This window comes from Cenococcum geophilum, assembly GCF_001692895.1.
Source record: "Cenococcum geophilum 1.58 unplaced genomic scaffold K441scaffold_64, whole genome shotgun sequence".
In the NCBI taxonomy this organism is placed as follows: Eukaryota; Fungi; Ascomycota; class Dothideomycetes; order Gloniales; family Gloniaceae; genus Cenococcum; species Cenococcum geophilum.
This window is the reverse complement of record NW_027137622.1, coordinates 709,832-731,911: the sequence shown is the minus strand read 5'-3', so window position 1 is coordinate 731,911 and position 22,080 is coordinate 709,832. Positions and strand designations below refer to the sequence as shown.

The 22,080-nt window shown below is 37.3% G+C and overlaps 1 protein-coding gene across 1 annotated transcript in view; it reads left to right on the top strand.

Moving 5' to 3' along the window:
* The first annotated feature begins 19,241 nt into the window (after positions 1–19,241).
* K441DRAFT_304052 (purine and uridine phosphorylase) overlaps positions 19,242–22,080 on the top strand; it is a 3,034-nt gene continuing 195 nt past the window's right edge. Inside the window, exons 1-2 of the mRNA XM_067641057.1 lie at positions 19,242–20,295; positions 20,372–22,066. Coding sequence (XP_067498288.1) covers positions 19,326–20,295; positions 20,372–22,066 — 2,665 coding nt within the window. The 5' untranslated portion in view covers positions 19,242–19,325. The remainder of the gene's footprint in view (positions 20,296–20,371; positions 22,067–22,080) is intronic.

Below are 22,080 nucleotides of genomic sequence, written 5' to 3'. Positions count from 1 at the left end.
TAAGATTTATTCGGCGTATACGTTCGCTATATAACTTGTGCTCTTTACTAGAGAGGTAACGGGAGGGCTTTATTAAATCAATAATGCTCTATAAGTTGGCTATTTTCTTAGCCAGCTCATCTAGCTCCTTTATATTAGCGGTATTAGGTAGGACACTAGTAACCTTACTAAGCTCCTATTAAGCCTAGGTATATAAGTTAAACTAGTCTCTAGCGTTTGTAGATGTCTAATCATTTTAAGATTTAGAAAATGGCTTAAATGCTACTAGTATGCTTTTAGCGGTTTCGTTTACACTAGATCCTAAGGCGTTTTATAGTCGCATCACTAGCGTATTACCGTTAGGTATAGGCGTTGGTTTTCTTTTCAGAGGCATTATAGAAAAATTAAACCGGCTATCCTCCTAAGGGGATTAGTAAGGATTTAAATATAAGGTAAGGATATAGATAGGGAGTCCAATGATAGAATAATAGGTATATTATATAGACAGAGACAAATCCTTAAGGGAAAAGGAGAAGTCCGTGTGCGAAGTAGGAAGGGTTTTCCCTAGGCATGTATAGAGCACGTGCCTCACAGGCGAGTCACCCCTAGGTTGCCCTAGGGTCGCCTATACCTTACGGCTATATAACTATCTACTTAGGTTTCACCTAACACTATAGATAGAGCTAATCCGTAAGGCCCACTATTAAGTCTTAATAGCGTATCCTAGTTAGGATAAGACCTACTAACTACTAGCGCCCTATTATTATTAGTAAGGACTCCTATCTAATATAAAACAATTTATTAGAAACTGCCACGCCTATAAACGCGCAGATACCCCTAGGGATTAAACTCCTAGGTAGTTACGTCTATTGCTAGTTCTAGAACGCCCTTAGTAATATATTATAATAGACTTTAAGTCATTTTTAAAGGATGCCTATAGCCACGACGTGGCCTTTATAGTAATTAACCGACTATATAAGCAATCCGTCTCCCTCCTTTACTTTAAGACTATAATTATAAAGGATATAGCTCGCCTTTATATTAACAATATCTATTAATTCTACGGCGCTCCTAAATTAATTATCTCTAACTATGGTCCCTAGTTTATATTAGACTTCTAGAATAAATTCTACCGTATCCTTAGGATTAAGATTAAGCTCTCTACCGTATTTTACCCTTAAACTAACGGCTAAACTAAGATTATAAACTAGTACCTTAACTAGCAACTATATCCCTTTATAAACTACTATTAGGACAACTAGTTGGAATTACTACCTATAATAGACTACGCGCAGCTACGCTCCCTTATAATAGCATAGGGATATCGCTATTTAAACTACTTAACGGGTATGCACCATAAATGTCCTTTAATTGGGATAGGCCTACTAAACCCGCTACGGCTCGCGAACGCCTTAGCTATAAAGAGGCTTAGGCATTTGCCGAGAGAATGCATAGGGCCTAAGAGACTGCTTAAATAATTATAAAAAAGGCGTAAGAGAAGAAAGAGGCTAACGTGAATTAGTATTGTCGCGAAGTAGACTTTTAAGTAGAAGATAAGGTATAAGTGTTAATAAAGAACTAGAAAACCTAGAGGCTAAGCTATAAGTTAAACCACTAAATAGCTAGTCTATATAAGATTTTAGAGAAGGTAGGACACTCCTTTAGGGTTAAACTACCAGATTTAATAAAGATCCACCCTGTTTTCTCCTTAGACTAATTATAAAAGGCTGCAAACAACCTACTGCCTAGATAGTATAACGACCCTCCGCCGCCAATTTAGATTGTAGAGGATAAGAAATGGGAAGTTAAAGAGATCCTAGTAGTTAAGAAGGTCTATAGTGTCTTAAAATACTATATAAGCTAGGTTGGCTACGACAAGGACCTAAAATAGTATCCTGCATCTAATTTTAAGTACTCCCCCTATAAACTATAAGACTTTTACCTAGCTTACCTAGACCTCCCCGGACTACTAAGTAAGTTAGATAGCTAGATTAAATACTAGGAAGAGGGGTTAGATAATTATAATAATCTAGACAATAATAAGGAACTTAGACAACGCCTAAGGGTAGGCTTTTTTAAGAGGGGGGGGTAATATAACGGTGCTGGTGCGCGTTACCTACTACATTTAACCAATTAGGATTTTCCATGCCCGGTATGGAAAATCGCTATTGGCTCGCTTACCACTAGCGCCTTAGCGGCCCTCGCGATATATCTACCTACTGCCCCTAAACGATTCTCCTTAGCTTAGTATCTTTACTAGATAGCAATCTACAAGCTTTAGTTTAGAGGCATTTGTGCAAGCCGTTACAATTTTAATACTTTATATATTTTAACTACCTATAGATACTAAATATAATTAAAGAACTTTATATTAACAATTTAAGCGGGCTAGCTTATAATAGCGGAGCTAAGTACTATAAGTAATTAATTTATAATCTAAGAACCTCCGGGGGCAAAGGGCTGCGAAAAAACCAATTTATTAGCCTTACGGCCGACTTTAAAGCTAAAACCCACTACGTAGATATCCTTAATATACTATAAAAACTACTTAGGCGTTAAGGATCTAATATATCTTTTAACTATACCTTCTTTATAGATATTAAGCCTATCGCAGATATATATTAAGAAGAGTGCAATAATACGGGTATTAAAACTATACAGTACTAGCTTCTTAAGATGGTAAAAGGGAGGGCATTCTATAGAAATATTTTATCGCTTAAGGTAATTTATATTTATATAAATATAAAGTATAGAGTACTACTATATATATTACTTACTACCAAAGAAAGTCCTTATAATTATATATAGGAAGTTTAATTAAAGGTGCTAAAGACCTAGAATAGGTAGTACCTAATAATAGCTATTATATAAAAGCGTAGCCTCCGCTTACTTCCGCTTATAGGTATAAATAAGCTTTATAGTTTTTTAATCACCGCATACTAGATATAATTAGTCCTAAAAATTATTATTATAATTAAGCTATAGTTACTTTAAAAAGATTATCTTAAGTATATAGTAGTTACTATTTATAAAAGCCTTACTCTCTATAATAGGGCCTAAGTTTATATAGATTATCTTTATAAATAGTAGAATATTAATCTCTAGTATACGCAGATATTTAAGTTTAGTGTTAGATTTAAAAATACTATTTATAGCGGCCAGATACACGCTTTAGAGAGTATTTATAATTATAAAAATTAATATATAATTTTAAACGCTATTATATATATTACCTAGCGCCTTAGTAATATCCTTAATTTAAAGCTATACCTGGTTATATAGTATACTTTAAAAAAGGCTATTAGGGGGAATATAAGATCCGCAGATAAGTTTTCTAGTAGTATAGGAATGGAAAATACTAATATCTTTAACCAACTAATATCGCGATCGCTTAAGGTAGTTAAAATTGTTATATATAATATAGATATTATTAAAAGCGGATATTAATTAGAGGTAAGTCTTTAATAATATTAGCACCAGTATATCTGCCGCTAGTATTATAACCTTCCTTAAAGCATTTAGCCAATCCTATCTTCTAGGAGTTAAGTATTTAATATCCGTTAATAAGTCCTAGTCTATAAAGCAGTAATAAAACCTAATACTTTATACCTATACCTTAAAGATAAAGACTAAGAAGCTAAGTAAAATAGTTAATAGAGCTTTAAGCGCGGCCTAATAAAATAATAGATATAAGAAGAATAACCCGCCCTAGGTACGGATTTTATAAGTTATTACTTCTTAATTATACTAATAATCCTTCTATTAGTTAGTAAAGTAGAGGGGTATATTAGCTAATTGTCTTATAGCCCTATAAGAGTTAAACATCTTTAAACTCTAGATCTAACTTTTATAGGCTAAAGATAACTACTTTCTACTAAAGATTACAAAGCTCTTTATAGAGGATATTTATAACTATTTTAACCAGTTCCAAATAATTACATTACAGATTTTTTTATTCCTTAAAAGGGTAGTAATAATATCCTTTACCTTCTTCTTTTTAAAGCCCTATCTTTTACTAGAACCTAGTTATAGCCACTTTTAAAAAAATGGTTACTAAAGGACTAATACTAGTCCCGTAAATACTCTGTAATAAATAAAACTTTCTCTTCCCTTATTACCGGGGGCGATATCCACTTAGCGGATACTCTAGTTAGTGTTTAGATAGGCGTCCGCTAGTTAACTAGTATTGTGTTTATAGTAGGAGCGGGCGATTTAATTATTAACATATTACCCGTTTAGCGGCGCTTTCTGCTTAATATCGCGGGAGCTAATAAGGTAGATATATTAATCGATTATAAAGCTGCTTCTGCGGATTAATTTAACGGTATTTTTAAGATGGTAGCTATTATGGAGGTATAGATTACTTTTGTTAAAGAAGGTAACTGCTTTATATATAAAATAAGTTAGATCGCCTAAGAAACCTTACAAAAGTCTCTTAGACCATAGAATCAACTTTTTGATAAAAAAGGTTAGCGATATCCGCTTGCGGATATACGTATGTCCGCTAACTATTACATATCGGGGGGGGTTATTTGGCGCGGTTACGACCCGGGTTAATACGAGGTTAGGGCTACCCCTGCTAATAACGCCCCCGAACCCCGCACGAGGTCGCGCAGCGATCGCCCCTAAGTATTTTCGCACGCGATTTTGGGCGAAAAGGTATATAATTTAAGTTTAATTAATACTTTTAAGCGGTCGCGTAATATTGCTCTAAATTTAAAATACTTATACTATAGTAACTAAGACGCCTTAATATAGGACTATACTCTAGTAACCGAGACGTCTTAATATAGGACTGCACTATAGTTACTATAGTCCTATATTAAGGCGTCTTAGTTACTATAGTATAGTTATATATTAAGGCGTCTTAGTTACTAGTGTAGTTATATATTAAGGCGTCTTGGTTACTATAGTAAAATAACTATTTAGATATTCTTATAAAGCTAATCTAAAGAATGCTAACCCCGTAGCTGTTCTAGCTAGTTAATAGCCTATCTTTTATTTCTTACCATACCGTTTTCTACGCGCCGTCTTATATCCTTAATTATTTTATGGCGACGGCTATAGAATATAGCCTCGCTGTTAACCCGCTAGTGCGCCCCCTAGCAGCAATTAAGAGCTTTAATTAACGGCCTACCCGCTAGCCCTAAAGTCCACTTAGCCTAGAGCTAAAATACCAAATTACTACCCTAAAGCATCTTGTATTTCTTTAGCAGTGCCTATAAGTTAAGGATAAATAGAAGAGGTTAAGTATTAGTTTACGGCAGCTGCGGTAGGGGTATAGTAGAAGCTTACGGCAGCTGCTATAGGGGTATCATAGATATTATAGTAGACGGCTAAGTAGGCTCTACGGCAGTAGATAGTTAAGGACCCCTTAGTATCTCCCTAGGGGTTAGATATACGGGAGAGGGTTTATCTAAAGACGGAATCTAGCCGTTAATGCGTTTAGGAACGGACGCGGGTATAGGTATAAGTATAGGTATAGATAAAGGTAAAGGTACGGGGCCGTCTAAAGACGGCTATACGGACTTTATAGGCCCTATTTAGATACCTGTCTTCCCTTACTAAATTTATATAGGTGCGAATGTTGCTAATAACCTTTTTATTTTATTAAGGCGTTTTAAGATCGTCTATACGCGTAATTAAACCCCCTTTATTTCTAAGATTGCGGCCTTATATCTTAGCTTAGCTACGGCCTTATAGGCGGGCTAGTATTTCCACATTATTATCTTATTTAGCGTAACTACGCTAGCTAGCAAGCTTTCTACCTACGCGGTAAACCTCTAGTACTCCTTATAGCTAAAGAGGGAGTCCTTTTATAGGGGGTAGAGCGGGAACTGCTTACGTAGGATTACTAAATTCTATAATAGGATTACCCTAAATACGCGGAGGAGGTATAGAAATCCTAAGCCTATAAGGTTAAGCTATATAACCTTATTATCGGCCCTCTCTAGGTAGTAGGTCTCTATATATTTTAGCTAGATATTAGTCTTAGGCCATATCTTTAAGTAGAGGGCCTTCTCTAGCACCTCTCGCGCGTAGGGAAGAAAGTAGCCCTTTCCCTTCTTTAGGAAGCCGGTAATTAACCGTATAAACGTATAGGGTAGATAGCTAAGGTAGGCTCCTATTATTACGTCTATATTCTAGCGTCCGGCCCATCTAATTTAGGTTTCCTTAACGCCGCTAAGCTTAGTATACTGGACGCTCTACTTATAGGCGCTATAGGTCTTCTTCTTTAAGTAAATTCCTACCCCCTAGAATATCTTTTTATTTTATTTAAACTGTATATAATAGCTTAACGGCCGTTATAGTACTTTAATGCTACTAGGGAAGATATATAGGTTATAGTAGTTCTCTAGCTACCGAAAGGATAGGAAGCTCTTAGCACTATTCTTACCCTAACGGTTAAAGAAATAAAAGGCTATTATAGAGAGAGGGTAGATAATAGGGTTAGTATTACGTATATAGCCTATATACTTAACCTTACTATATTAATTTTGCTTCCCCTATATTATTAATATAATTATATACGGCGCTAGCTTATCTAGTTTAGGCCCTTTATTCTTTAGTTTAATAAGGATAAGATTAGTAAGCTAAATATCTCGTCTACTTTTACCCTAGGTAATAGTACTATAGCCTAATAAATAGGTTAGAAAACGGTAGCTATATGGACGGGATATAAACCTAATAAATGCTTAGCCGTAGTTTAAAGGTAAGACTTAACTAAACCCGGTATCTTAGAGCCCGTCTTCTAGTACTAAGTAATTACCTTTTTAAGCCCTTTAACGTTATAGCTGCTAGTAATTATAAATAGGCCCTAATTAATAAAGTTAACGCGTTAAATATAGTCCTTATTATAGCGGACGCTGTCTAGTATTACTAAGAGCTTCGCCCCCCGCAGCGGCTATAAGGCCTTACCTTCTAACTACCACGCGTAAAGCTTAGTAATAGTAAAGACGTAGCTATTTATAACTAAGTATTAGACTATCTTGTTAAATAGGGCGTCTAGGGCGTCCTTATCCTATATCTCCTCTTTATCCTTTATAGCTTCCTCTACGGCTATAGCTGCCCCTATAACTACCCCTATAGCTGCCCTCCCCCCTAGCTACCCTTTTGGCCGGCTAGCCGTCTTCTACCTCTTCTTTACCCGCTTACTATCTTTCTATATCTCTTTCCGTTTTAACTTCCGTTTTTAATAGCTAGCGGCCCGTAATTCTTAGTTAATAACTTACTACTTTAAAAATAAGTAAAGCTTATCTTCTATTACCTAGGCGCCGTCTATATTACCTTTTAGTCTTATATACTAGTCTTCCTACTCTTTCTACTTTAGCTTATACGCCCTTATAGTATTCTTTAAGCGCTAGGCCTTATAAATATTCTATAGCCGTACTATCTGGGCCTTAAATTTACTCTAGAGGCTATAGGGTAAGGGGCCTAGGGGGGCTTCTATTAACTATAAAGTGGACTATAGGGTAAGGAGATTCTTAAAGGATTCTATATCCGTAAGAGGTAAGGGGGGAGACGCGTAAGCGTGGTGTAGGTAAATAAAGTCACCAAACGCGTAAATATTAAAGGAGAAGGAGAAGAAGAGGGCTCTATATTATATAATTATAATTATAATAGGCCATTCTATATAAAATTAGAAGCCTTATATAAGCTAGCGCGGGCATAAGGATAGGAGAGGGTTAGAAAATGTATTATTAAGGCGACGGTAAGGTCAAAGGCGCGTAAAGGCCCTTTATACTAACCTAGTACTAACCTAGGCCTTAAAAACACGTCCAAAAAGTAGGGGCCACTACTAAAGGGGGGGGGTAATATTTAGACGATATGTTGCGGACCTTAGGGGGTTATACGTAACCTAAGGTTATGCTAAGCCTAACCTAGACCTCCGATACCCGCTTGCGGATATATATATGTCCACTAATTGATTCTAAGCTTGCTGATTACCTTAGCAGGCTTAGACGTGATTCTGTTAGTGCGGATTTTCAATTAGTCCGCAAGCTGACTAACTACGTTTATGCGAAACTACTAGAATTACTTACCTTAGTAGGCTTAGACGTAATTCTATTAGTGCGGATTTTTAATCGGTCCGCAAGCTAACTAACTACGTTTGTACGAAACTACCAGAATTACGTCTAAGCCACATTTACGATGGTTCTTACGCGCTCTGATAATATCCGCGTTGCGGATATTACGGATATTAAAATAACTCGACACTAATATTTTATATTATTTCCTAAAGTTTATTAATTATATAATAGAACCTAGGCTTTTAGAATATATTATTTTTATTACTAAGGTATTTTTAGGTCTTATGATTATTTTCGTTAAAAAAAACGCGTTATTAGGAATCCCAGAACTATATATAACTTTATTAAACGCTAGCTAATATATATAAAACCTACATAGATCTATAATAGCCACCCTAAAGAACCGATTATAGCCTAGCGGATATATAGCACCTACTAGCACCTACTAAAACCTTATTGCGCGCCGACTACTAAGTTATAGATATCTAAGTAAATCTACTATATACCGCCACCAAAACCCGCTAGGCGGAGAGGGAAGAAGTTAAATAAAGTGCTAAAACAGCCGCGGCCGTATTAGGTGTTAGATAATTGGACTTAGAGGAGTTATAGAACGGACTAGGAGCGATAGCTATGGGACCTTTAAGATTAGCTTCTTATACTTCGCGGAGAGAGTAAGGCCCGGTAGCTAAGTAAGGTTAATAAGGCTATTACTTTTTTATATCCGTATCACGGACGTACGGAGCAACTTAAAACCCTTAGGTAGCTGCTGTTTAAGAAAAAAGATATAATACTTATTATAAAAACCTTATTTGGCAAGAGTATAATAATGCAAGCAATGCTATGTCTTCTTTAGGCCTTAGTAGTAATTATTATCTTACTACTTAATGCGATTGGTACAGAGCAGAAGGTAAAGATTGAGGAGCTTTTTAGAATAAGGCCGGTTTACGTATACGCCAAGACAATATCTATACGTCTTTTACAGGAAATCCGCATTGGAGTATATACCTATATTTTAATATCACCAGAGCTGTTGGTTGGTAAAAGGTTCTATAAAACTCTTACTAACCCTACCTTTCGTGCGTATGTTAGCTTAGTAGTAATTAATAAGGTGCACCTTATAGCTAATTAGGGGAGTTTGTTCCGGAATTCGTATATATAGCTATAAAAAGTGCGATCGTTATTAGGGTAGAAGCCTTGGTTTGCTTATACTGCAACGCTTAATAATATAACGTTTAAGATTGTTTAAGAGTTGGCAGGCTTTTAAAATAATATTAATATAGTGCAGATATTAATTAACCGGCTAGATCTATTAATTATTAGAGAATACGTTAAATAAGGAAGTAAGAAGTTCTTTAAGAGCTTATACTTTGTTATAGACTACGCGTATACCGCTATATCCGCTAAGTAGAGAATCTAATATATGCTAACTCCCCACCGGATCCTAAAGATAATTATCTTTCTTAATTTAAAGGACCTGATATTACTAGGCAGAAACTTAATTTATTTATAGTTGGTATATTACGGGTACTAAGAAGCGTAGGCTAGAAGAGCTGTTTAGCTTTATTATATATCGTTAGCTATTATAGATAAAGATAGACTATATAAGGAGTTTAGAAAGCCTAACTCGGAAATCCGTATTCTGCTCTCCTCTAACGCGCTTGCCTATAGCGCTAATATTCCTAATATTAACTATATTACGTAGTATTGTATGTATAAAGACAAGTCTACTAATATAATGTAGCAACGACTTAGACGCGGTACTTATAATAGTGGTTAAATAGGTAAGGCGATATTTCTAATTAAGGATTGGTATAAAGGTCTATATAAGGATATTGCTAGGCCAGCTAAAAATCGCGGTTATACTGGTAGAGCCTTCCGATCTTAGCTAAGTCAACTTAGCCGTAAATATTGTGTTAAGCAATAGGTGCTATAAGAGGACGGGGCTACTGATTTTGCTAGCGATATATCTTTAAGAGTGTCTGTATATAGTAATGCTAATTCTAATCTATCCGTATCTAATATAGGGCAAGAGCTTAGTCTAGGTAGAACATCCGTAGTTTTACCTATAGATATTCTACTAAAGAAGCTAGTATAGCGCCTAAAGACTAAAGCTAAGAAAAGAGTAGCTCTCTCCTATTATATATATACTCTTATAAATAAGGAAAAGGGCTGCTTATAAAAGATTATATTAGAGAACTATAAGGAATAGTCTCCGTCCACTAGTGGCTAGGGTTATTACTTTAACTATAATCCTACTTTACGGGCTTTTAAAGAGTTTGATATCCGTAAGCCGCATATAGAGGGGATTCTAAGGAAAATGCACTAAAAGGCCTTTGCTATAAGCATAAAAAACTAGTTCTGTAACTAAATAGAGAAGAAATATTAGTATGCTATTTGGAATCTAACCTTAAGCTACATTATATCTAATAAGCAAATTGCCGCCCTTTATAGCTACGCCTAGTATATAACCAGCTATAAGGCGCTTAAGAAAAACCTACCTAATTAGAATTGTAATTAGCTTAGTAATAATCTAGATAAGTTTATTACCTTTATTTAAGCGGAGGTAGAAAAGGTAAATTAGGCAGAGATCTAGCTATTAGCGTTAGTAAGCAAATTAAAAGATAGCGTAGAGCGGATATTACTACAGCCTAGGGTAGCGGAAAGGCGTATAGTATTGGCAGCTTAACGTCTGTAAATATAAGTAGCCTAGCTACCTTAATTAATATCCGCCGAAAATCCGTATGCGGGGCTGCCAACACTATTACCTTCTTAGCCTATATCTAGCAGGAGCGCGTAGCTGGCTAGTTTAAACTCTAGCTAGCAGAACACCTCTAGGCCAAGTACACTAACACCCTATAACGGATATTAGTCCTAGTAATATAACGGTTAGGTCTAGTTTTTAATATAGGGCGGATATCTAGGATTCTAAAGTTAGGCCGGGTATTAATAGCCCTAGGGTAACAATTAGCGTCAGTTATTATTAGGTATTAAGTATCGGCCTCTTAGATATTAGGGTTTATACTATAATAATAGATATTAACTCCCTATAGCTCCTGGATATTTAAGCCTACACTATAGTATTAGAAACCAGTCTTTAGGGTAAGTTAGGTATTATAGCTTATAAGGCAGCTCTATATCTTAACCCTTAGAATAATCCGAATATTAGAGCTTATAGTATAGTATTAGGTCTTAGCCCTTAGAGTAATCCGGATATTAAAGCTTATAGCGCAGCATTAAATCCGAATCTTTAGGGTAGTCTAAGTATTAGAGCTTATAGTATAACACTAAGTCTTAACTTTTAGATAAGTCTAAGGTTTAATATTTGTAATATAGCACTAGATCTCCAATTACGAAAGGTTTTAGAGTTTAAGATCTATAATATAGCACTAGTTCCTAGGTAGTAGGAAATCCAAAAATTTAGAATTTATAATATAGTATTAGATCTCCGCTCCTAGAGAAACCTAAGGCTTAGGATTTAAGTTATAATACTAAATCTCCGCTCCTAGGAAACTTTAAGGCTTAGGGTTTGTAGGCTAATGCTTAATCTCCGCCCTCTAAACTGGGCGTAGTTTAGAATTCGCGTGCTAATACTTAATCCCCGTCTTCTAAATTGGGTGCGGCTTAGAATTTATAGTCTAATATTTGATCTCCGCTCTCTAAACTAGGCGCAGCTTAGAACCTGCGGCCTAGTGCTTAATCTCCGCCCTCAGTTTTGGATATAACGCAGCTTTAGCAGGTTAGTATTTAATATTCCTTGGCGTTCCGCTTATTTCTTAATTTAACTAAGACTAGGGTAGAGCTCTAATTAATATCTAGGTGTTAAGTGTCGATCTCTATATGCGTATTTAAATAGTCTATTAAATTCTTATCTAAAGAGATACTAGGGTTCGTACTAAAAGCTCTTAAAACCTATAGAACCTATATTATATTAGCTATTCCGTTTAAGTGTCTTATAATCCTTTTAACTAGATATTATCCGTTCTTCTTAAGCTACTATACCTTAAGCCTTTTAGCCAATATTAGATCCACCTCGCAGTAAAAAAAAACGAAAGGACGTATCTACGTACTTTAAAAGTAAGAAATCCGCTCACTAAGTAAACCTAATATTTACTTACAACCCTTCTCTAGCACCTTAATTAAGCAGTAATTCTATATTAATGTCACTTCGTAAGTCAACTAGACGGCGCCTACTTACTTTAATTAGTAGTAACTTAACTATAAAGGATTTGCGCGTTATAAATAAGCGTATAAGAGGTAGTTAATATTTACTAAGGTAAGTCACCATAATAGTGATTATTTGTTAGTAAGCTAATTCGATAAAATTTACAGCGCGGATATTTACCTTTAATTAACCTTCGCACCTTCTACCTTACAGCATTACACCGCAAACTTTATTATTATTGTTTTATCTACTATCTATTAGCATACTACTATTTATAATGTCTTCTTTTATACCTCTAAATACGTCCGATAGCTATTTAGTTAAGGAACTTAATACGCGCGACGTTAATAATAAAATAATTAAGAACGCTTTTAAGGACGCTCTTTCTTTTACTAATCCTTTAGAATCTCTACCTAGAGAGTAAGCTTTCTAATACTAAATTATGCCTGCAGCTAATATAATTTTAGGAAATACGTACCAAAGCACTCTTTATCGGATCTAGCAGAGCACTATAATAAGGTTATTACGAAATCCGCCGGAAATCCGCTTACCTCTTTACTGCCTACCTCTTTACCGCCTACTTCTTTACTGCTTACCTCTTCGCCGCCTGCCTTTAAGCCGCTTATTTCTTCGTCGCCTACTACTTTTAAGAAGTTTAATCCTCGCCGTACTTCTACTTCTCTTAAGAGGCAGGCTAATAGAATTACTGCGCAAAATTTTCAGTCTAAGATAGCCTTTAAATCGTATATGTTAACTATACTCTTTTAGTATCTTATTTACTAATTTACCTCTTATAGTAACCTAATAGAAATGTTAGAGATTTTAGATAACGATAAAGAGAATAATCTTAATAACGCCGACTCTCCTAAAAGCCCTCCTTTATCCTTTTATAATCTCCGCAGCCCTTATAAGCTTCGCAGTATATAAACGGCCTAAGCTATAATGTTGGATATTAATACAAACGAGCGCCTTTCTATTTAAGTGCTGTTAGTAAATAAATAGTACACCCTAAAAGCTGGTGCTTGGGAGAATATAAAGGAAGCTTGCTAGCGGATATATACCTATATCTAGAATATTAAGAGTAGCTCCGGTATGCTGCGCGATTCGCTATATACTCTATATATTAAGCAAGACTATAAATATCGCGTTTATAAGCAGAACTCTAGGCCATATTTTAGAGGTGCGTGCTTAAGATATTACTCAAGTAGTAGGTTATACGAAAAGGTATATACTAATAGTATACTATTATTCTATTAGCTAATACGCATATAGAATAGTTTGCTAAGACTAGAGCCGGTTATACCTTAGCGCAAAAAACATACATAATTAGCTTCTGCTAGTAGTCTAGCTGGAACGCCTACTAAGAAGGTATAATATCTGCATCTTAATAATACGGATATTGCTGATATCCGCATAGCTTTATACCCGCACTATCCCCCCTCTAGAGACCTCTCCTTCCCCTAAGACTTTTACTTACAGTAATATGCACAGCCGTAAGGGCACCCGTTTTGCCGCTGCTCCTCCTACTCTTTTACTAATTCCTAGTACGCCTAGTGCTGCTTCTGGTACTACTACCGCTCCCATTAGCACGGAAAATGTTAGGGTGTATTTAGTAATTGCTATTTCCGCACGCGTTAATATAGTTTGTAAATAGGTAACTAAGATAGCGAAAAATGGTTAGGCTATAGATCGCCGGTTAAGTAAGCTTAAAGATTCTCTAAGTAAGATAAAGGATAGGCTTACGTTTATAAGGCGTAGTATTATAGCACTTATACGTAACACTGGGTTGCTAGATATAGAATTTAAGTAAATGCCGGTTAGCTATTACTGCGGGTTAGCTGTTACTGCGGGTTAACTATTATTATGGGTCTAGAGTAATAAAATAGTAGCTTTTACCTCTCTACTACTACGTATGTAGGAATTAAGTCTCTACCTTATATTTAATAGATGTAATTAATATTATAATATCCGTATAAGCTAAGATAAAGATATCCGTATAATATCCGTATAAGCTAAGATAAAGATACTTATATATCCGCACCGTTAATAATTACTAAGGTGAGTTACTATAGTAGTAATTATTTGTTAGTGAGCTAATTTAATAAAATAGGTAGCGTGGATATTTACCTTTAATTAACCTCTGCACCTCTTCTTCCTCTACTAACCTTCTACCTTATAGCACCGCACCGTAAACTTTATTATTATTGTTTTATCTACTATCCCTTAGCATTCTTCTATCTACGATGCCTTTATTTACACCTGTAAACGATATTAATGCGAATAATAGTAGCTAGGTAGTTGAGGAGCTTAATATACGCGAAATGAACGAGGATGCTGTTGAGCACGCTATAGCTGCTCTTACTAAGCCTTTGGACTCTGTTCCTAAAGAGTAAGCTTTCTAATACTAAATTGTACCTATAGCTAATGTAATTGTAGAAAATATGTACTAAAGCGCTCTTTATAGGATTTAGTAGATGATAAAAATATGGATAGAGCGAAATCCGCTAAAAATCCGCGTACCTTTTTGCTGCCTGCTTTTCCGTTGCCTGCATCTTTGCTATGGGCCACTTTGCCGTCCACTTCTTCGCCGTTTGCCTCTCTGCTGCTGCTACCTAATACTTCTAAAAGGAGGCTTAATAAGGCTCGTTTATCTTCTTTTCTTAAAAAGTAGGCTAAAAAGGCTGCTAATACGAATCTGAAGGCTAAGATAGCCATTAAATCGTATATATTAGTTATACTGTTTTAATATCTTGTCTACTAATTTACCTCTTATAGTGACCTAAATATTTATAAGGTTTCTTTAGATAGCGAATCTTTAGACAGCGGTAAAGATAAAGATCTTAATAATGCCGACTCTTATAATCTCCGCAGCCCTTATAATCTCCGCAGTACCATAAATATAAATAAGCGCCTTCCTATCTAAGTGCCGTTAGCGAATAAATAGTATACTCTAAAAGCTAGTGCTTAGGAGAATATAAAGGAAAGTTGCTAGCGGATATTAATATACGTCTAGAATATTAAGGGTAGCTTTAGTAAGCTGCGTAACCCGCTATATACTCTATATAAGAAGTATAGCCACAAATGTCGCGTTTATAAGAAGGACTCTAGGCCTTATTTTAAGGGTGCGTGCTTAAGATATTATGTAGGTGGCAGGCCGTGCGGAAAGGTACGTGCTAATAGTATACTGTTATTCTGTCAGCTAACACATATATAGAAAAGTTTACTAAATCTAGAGCCGGTTATACTTTAGGGCAAAAAACGTATAAAGTTAGCTTCTACCAATAGTCTAGCTAAAACTCCTACTAAGAAGGTATAATATCCGCGTGTTAATAATATAGATATTACTAATATCCGCATAGCTTCGTTCTCGCACTATCCCCACCCGCGCCACTACGCCCCCCCCCCCCCCACTAAGACCTCCCCCCTAATTAAGACTCCTACTTATAGTAGTACGCGCGGCCGTAGAGGTACCCGCTCTACTGCTGCTCCTCTAACTCTCTCGCTAATTGCTAGCACGCTAGGTGCTGCTGCCGCTTCCGCTAGCACTGGGTCTATTAGGGTATATTTAGCAATTACTATTTCCGCGTGTATTAATATAGTTTATAAACGGGTAGCTAATATAGCGAAAGATGTTCAAGCTATAGATCGCCGGTTTAATAAGTTTAAAGATTCTCTAAGTGAGATAAAGAATAAGCTTGCGTTCCTAAGGCGTGGTATTATTATACTTATACGTAATGCTAGGCTACCAGATATTAAATATAAGTAGATATAAGTTAGCTGTTACTGCGGGTTAGCTATTATTGCTAGTTTATAATAATAAAATAGTAGCTCTTACCTTTTTGCTACTATATATGTAGGAATTAAGTCTCTACCTTATATTTAATAGATATACTTAATTAATATTATAATATCCGTATAAGCTAAGATAACGATATCCGTATAAGCTAATATAAAGATATCCGTATAAGCTAAGATGGAGATATTTATAGATCCGCACTATAAAAAAGCTTATTGCTACGTTATATACTACGCGCTAAGAAGATTATATGCTAGCTAGAGTTAATATTAATAAAAAAAACTTAATTAATATATTTAAAATAGAAACGTACTATAAGCCTAAGCATTTAAAAGTCCTCCGGCATATTATCTATAGCCTTATTAAATCCGTCCTTATTAAGGTTGTATAGTAAACCGCTAATATAAGACATCCGCATATTAAAATCAGCAATATCGCCCTATAAGAGCTGCTTTAATCTAAGTTAAAGAATAGTAGGTGCCTTAAACCTAACGTCCTATATACGCTAACGCATAATCAAATCCTTAGCAATTATATCCGTAAGGGACTAGATATTAACCGCAGGAGACTTAATTATATAATTGGATATCGTCCGCTTACTAAACGTATTCTTAAACTCGGCATAAAGAGGTCCAGTATAGCTTATAGTAAGAACACTTTATCTAAATAGAGAGTTTACTCTAAAGGTCAAGTTTCCGTATAATCGGAGTAACTCCTTTAGCTAAAGATTTAGTAGTTTATTGAGTCGATTAGCTTTAAAAAAGCTATTTAGCTCTCCGCGATTATTAATTAGCCTATTCGCAAGTATAGCCCGCTAAAGTACTAGATTACACGCCTCTGTTATAACTAACCTCTAGAAGTACATTATTTTAGATATATAGTTATTACTCCTTAATCTAATAAAGTAAAGGTAAAGGCGGGCTATTATATACTTTAAAAGGCTAATATCCGTATGCTTAATAGCATATTTTAATACTTTATATATTTTAACCACCTATAGATACCGAATATAATTAAAGAACTCCACGTTAATAATCTGAGCGGGCTAGCTTGTAATAGTAGAGTTAGGAACTATAAGTAATTAATCTATAATCTAAGAACCTCCGCGGGTAAAGGGCTATGGAGGAACTAATTTATTAGCCTTATGGCCGACTTTAGAGCTAAAACCTACTGCGCGGATATCCTTAATATACTATAGAAACTGCTTAGGCGTTAAGGATCTAATATATTTTTTAACTGTACCTTTTTTGTAAATATTAAGCCTATCGCGGATATATATTAAGAAGAGTGCAATAATGCGGGTATTAAAACTATGCAGTACTAGCTCCTTAAGATAGTAAAAGGAAGGGCGCTCTATAGGAATATTTTGTCGCCTAAGGTAATTTATATAAGTGTAGAGCGTAGAGTACTACTGCGCATATTGCTCACCACTAAAGAAAGTCCTTATAATTGTATATAGGAAGTTTAACCGGAGGTGCTAAAGACCTAGAACAGGTAGTACCTAACGGTAGCTATTATATAAGAGCGCAGCCTCCGCCCGCTCCCGCTTATAGGTATAGATAAGCTTTATAGTTTTCTGGTTACCGTATACTAGATATAATTAGTCCTAAAAATTGTTATCGCGATTAAGCTATAGTTGCTCTAGGAAAATTATCTTAAGTATGCGGTAGTTACCATTTATAGAAGCCTCGCTCTCTATAATAGGGCCTAGGTTTATACACGTTGTCTTTATAAATGGCAGAATATTAATCTCCGGCATACGCGGATATTTAAGCTTAGTGTTAGATTTGAAAATACTATTTATAGCAGTTAGATACGTGCTTTAGAGAGTATCTATAATTATAAAAATAGATATCTAATTTTAAATACTATTATATATGTTACCTGGCGCCTTAGTAATATCCTTAATCTAAAGCTGCACCTGGTTATATAGTATACTTTAAAGAAGGCCACTAGGGGGAATATAAGATCCGCGGATAAGCTTTTTAATAGTATAGGAATGGAAAATATTAGTGTCTCCAATTAACTAATATCGCGTTCGCTTAAGGTAGTTAAAATTATTATATATAATATAGATATTATTAAGAGCGGACATTAATTGGAGGTGAGTCTTTAACAATATTAGCACCAGTATATCCGCCGCTGCTATTATAACCTTCCTTAGAGCGTTTAGCCAATTCCATCTTTTGGCAGTTAAGTGTTATATATCCGTTAATAAGCCCTAGTCTATAAAGTAGTAATAGAACCCGATGCTTTATACCTATGCCTTAAAGATAAAGACTAAGAAGCCGAGTAAAATAGTTAGTGGAGCTTTAAGCGCGGCCTAATGAAAGGATAGACGTAAGAAGAATAACCCACCCTAGGTGCGGATTTCGCGATTAATTAGTTCTTAATTATACTAATAATCCTTCTATTAGTTAGTAGAGTAGAGGGGCATATTAGCTAATTGCCTTATAGCCCTATAAGAGTTGAATGTCTTTAAACTTTAGATCTGGCTTCTATAGGCTAAAGATAACCGTCTTCTGCTAAAGATTATAAAGCTCTTTACGAAGGATATTTATAATTGTACTAATTAGTTCCGAATGGATATCCGCAGTCTCTATAATCACATTATAGATTCCTTTGTCCCCTAAAAGGGTACCAATAAGCGCCTTTACCTTCTTTTTTTTGCCTTCTTTTTTTATGCCTTATCGCCTCTTACGCCTTGTCTTTTATTAACATTAAGCTGTACCTACGCTAAAGAAAGGTCACTAAAGGACCATCGCCACTCCTATAAATGTTCTAAAATAACTCTAACCTTCTCTTCCTTTAATATCCGCTTAGCGGATGCTCCAAGCGGTGTTTAAATAGGTGTCCGCCGGTTAACTAATGTTATATTTATAGTGGGGGTGGGCAATTTAATTGTTAATATATTACCCGTTTAGCGTCACTTTCTGCTTAACATTGTGGGGGCTGATAGGGTAGATATATTTATTAATTATAGAGCTGCTTCTGCGGATCAATTTAACGGTATTTCTAAGATGATAGCTGTTGTGGGGGTATAGATTAATTTCGTTAAAGAAGGTAACTGCTCTATATATAAAACAAGTTGGATCGCCTAAGAAACCTTGTGAAAGTCTCTTAGACCATAGAATCAACTTTTTGACAAAAAAGGTTAGCGATATCCGCTTGCGGATATACGTATGTCCGCTAATTGATTCTATGGTCTGAGCTTGCTGAGGTAAGCTGAGGTAAACGTCTGAGCTCGCTGAGGTAAGGGGCATCGAGCAAAGATAGCGACTATGCCTCATGGCGAGGTTGCATTCGTTCATCTCAGCCTGCCACTCGCTCGATAGGGACAACTATATCTTGGTTCTCAATGAAACACCGCCGCCTCCAGCCCAAGGATTATACAGTAGGGTGGATATGTGCCCTTCCTATCGAGCTTGCCGCCGCCCAAGAGATGCTGGATGAGAAGCACGAGGGCCCCCCTTACGACAGCTTCGATGCTAATCTCTACACACTCGGCTGCATCGGTCGCCATAATGTAGTCCTCAGTTGCCTTTCCGCGGGCCAAATAGGTCCCCAGTCAGCCGCCAACGTTGCGACCCGAATGAAAGCCAAGTTCACGTCAATCCGTTTCGGCCTAATGGTTGGCATCGGCGGCGGAGTACCTAGCTCTGAACGGGATATACGACTTGGGGATGTTGTAGTCAGTCAACCCCACCTAGAGCACGGAGGTGTGGTGCAGTACGACTCTGGGAAGACAGGACCAGACGGGCGGAAAACGCGGACAGGGTGGCTTAACGCACCGCCGGCGGTGCTACTCCAGGCAGTTTCAGGGCTGCGAGCCCGCCATTACCGGGACAGAAGTAATTTTGCTCTATATCTATCCATCTTCGATCGCCTAGACAACTTTCGCCGTGACTCGGCAGGATCGGATGTATTGTTTGAGGCGACATACAACCATGTTGGAGGTAAAACATGCGAACAGTGTAACAAAGAGAAGGAGGTGAAGCGGCCTCCACGAGGAGGTCAAAATGTTGTAATTCATTATGGAACAATAGCATCAGGCAGCCAAGTTATCAAGGATGGTATAAGCAGGGATCAAATCAGCAGAGAGTTAGGCGGGGTACTGTGCTTTGAGATGGAGGCTGCTGGACTGATGAACGACTTTCCTTGTCTCGTTATCCGAGGAATTTGCGATTATGCGGACTCGCACAAGAACAAAAAGTGGCAGTCGTATGCGGCAGCAACGGCAGCTGTTTGCGCAAAAGAGATACTGTCCATCATCCCGCCCGCTGACTTAGTCAGGACAGCGACTGTAGATGAGATTGATCTTAGTCACAGTACGTTGAGTATATTAGATTTGCAACCTTTGTGTTGTATACGTGTGAGAGTGTAGAATACGCTGACGATATCTAGGCACGCCGAAAACCCACTTTTTAGTCCCACTACTCAGAAACAGTCGGTTTGTCTCCGTATCCTACCTCAACATACTCGAAAAGAAGCTCTTTACCGAAAGGTGCCAGAGGCTCGCCATTTACGGCCTTGGAGGAGTGGGGAAGACTCAGATTGTGCTGGAGCTGGCTTATCAAACAAGAGAGAGGAATCCTTCCTACTCGGTATTCTGGATTCAAGCAAGCAGTGTGGAGAAGGTCGAGCAGGCATATCTGCAGATTGGCCATGGTCTTCAGATACCAGGTATAAATGAGGAAAAGGCAGATGTCAAGCAGCTAGTAAAGCAGAAGCTCAGCCAAGAGAGTGCCGGGGAGTGGCTACTGATACTAGATAATGCCGACGACGCTGATATGTGGTTTAAGGAGACGGATACGACTACCTGGAATAGCAGTCTGGTTGATATGCTTCCCAGGAGCACCAAAGGATCGGTTATATGGACGACACGAGACCGCAAGGGTGCGCTTAAGATGGCTCCATCTCAAGATACTCTAAATATTCATGAGATGGAGGAGAGCGTAGCAAGTGATCTGTTGAGGAAATCACTAATTCGTCCGGCTGACCTGCAGATGTGTGCTCGGCTTCTCTACCAACTTACATATCTCCCTCTTGCTATAGCGCAAGCAGCGGCCTACATCAACGCAAATCAGATATCGATTGCAGAATATCTATCGCTTCTTGAAGAGGCGGAGGAAACTACAATTAATATGCTTAGCGAAGACTTTGAGGACGAAGGACGATATAGGGACTTAAAAAACCCGGTGGCAACTACATGGTTAATCTCTTTTCGGCAGATCCGAAGGCATAACAGTTTGGCCGCCAAGTATTTATCATTCATGTCATGCCTTGACGCAAACGGGGTTCCGCAGGCTGTACTACCTCGCGCCGCGACCAGAAAAGATGCAACGGATGCAATTGGCACTTTAAGTGCCTATTCATTCATTACGAAACGCTCAGCAGGTCCTTTAACAACAAACCCATTGATAGATAACCAAGCATTTGACCTCCACCGACTTGTGCGGCTCGCGACTCGCAACTGGCTAAGGGCAGAGAATAAGTTAGGGCAATGGAGTGAAAAAGCCATGACACGTCTGGTGGATATTTTCCCTACAGCTGAGCATATGAACATGCCACAATGGACAGTTTACCTCCCGCATGCACTCTGTATCTGCTTCTCTGACGCAATAGACAAGAATAGCACAGAGAGAGGTAGGCTATTAGAGAAAATAGGGCTTTGTCTACTAGCAGAAGGGAGGTACAAGGAAGCTATAGGGCCGATAGAAGAGGCACTACAGGCAAGGATTGAAGTTCTGGGAAACGAGCACCCAGATACACTTATGAGTATTAATGATCTTGGGAGAGTGTTAAGCAAGCAGGGCAATTACAAAGCTGCAGAGGAGATGAATCGACGTGTGCTGGAAGGAAGGGAGAAGGCGCTTGGGAAAGAGCACCCAGACACGCTGACTAGCGTGAATAATCTAGCGTTGATGTTACAACACCAGGGCAAGTATAAAGCGGCAGAGGAGATGAATCGACGTGCGCTAGAAAGAAGGGAGAAGGCGCTTGGGAAAGAGCACCTGGACACGCTAACCAGCGTGAGTAATCTGGCGAGCGTGCTACAACACCAGGGCAAGTACGAAGCGGCAGAGGAGATGAATCGACGTGCGCTATAAGGA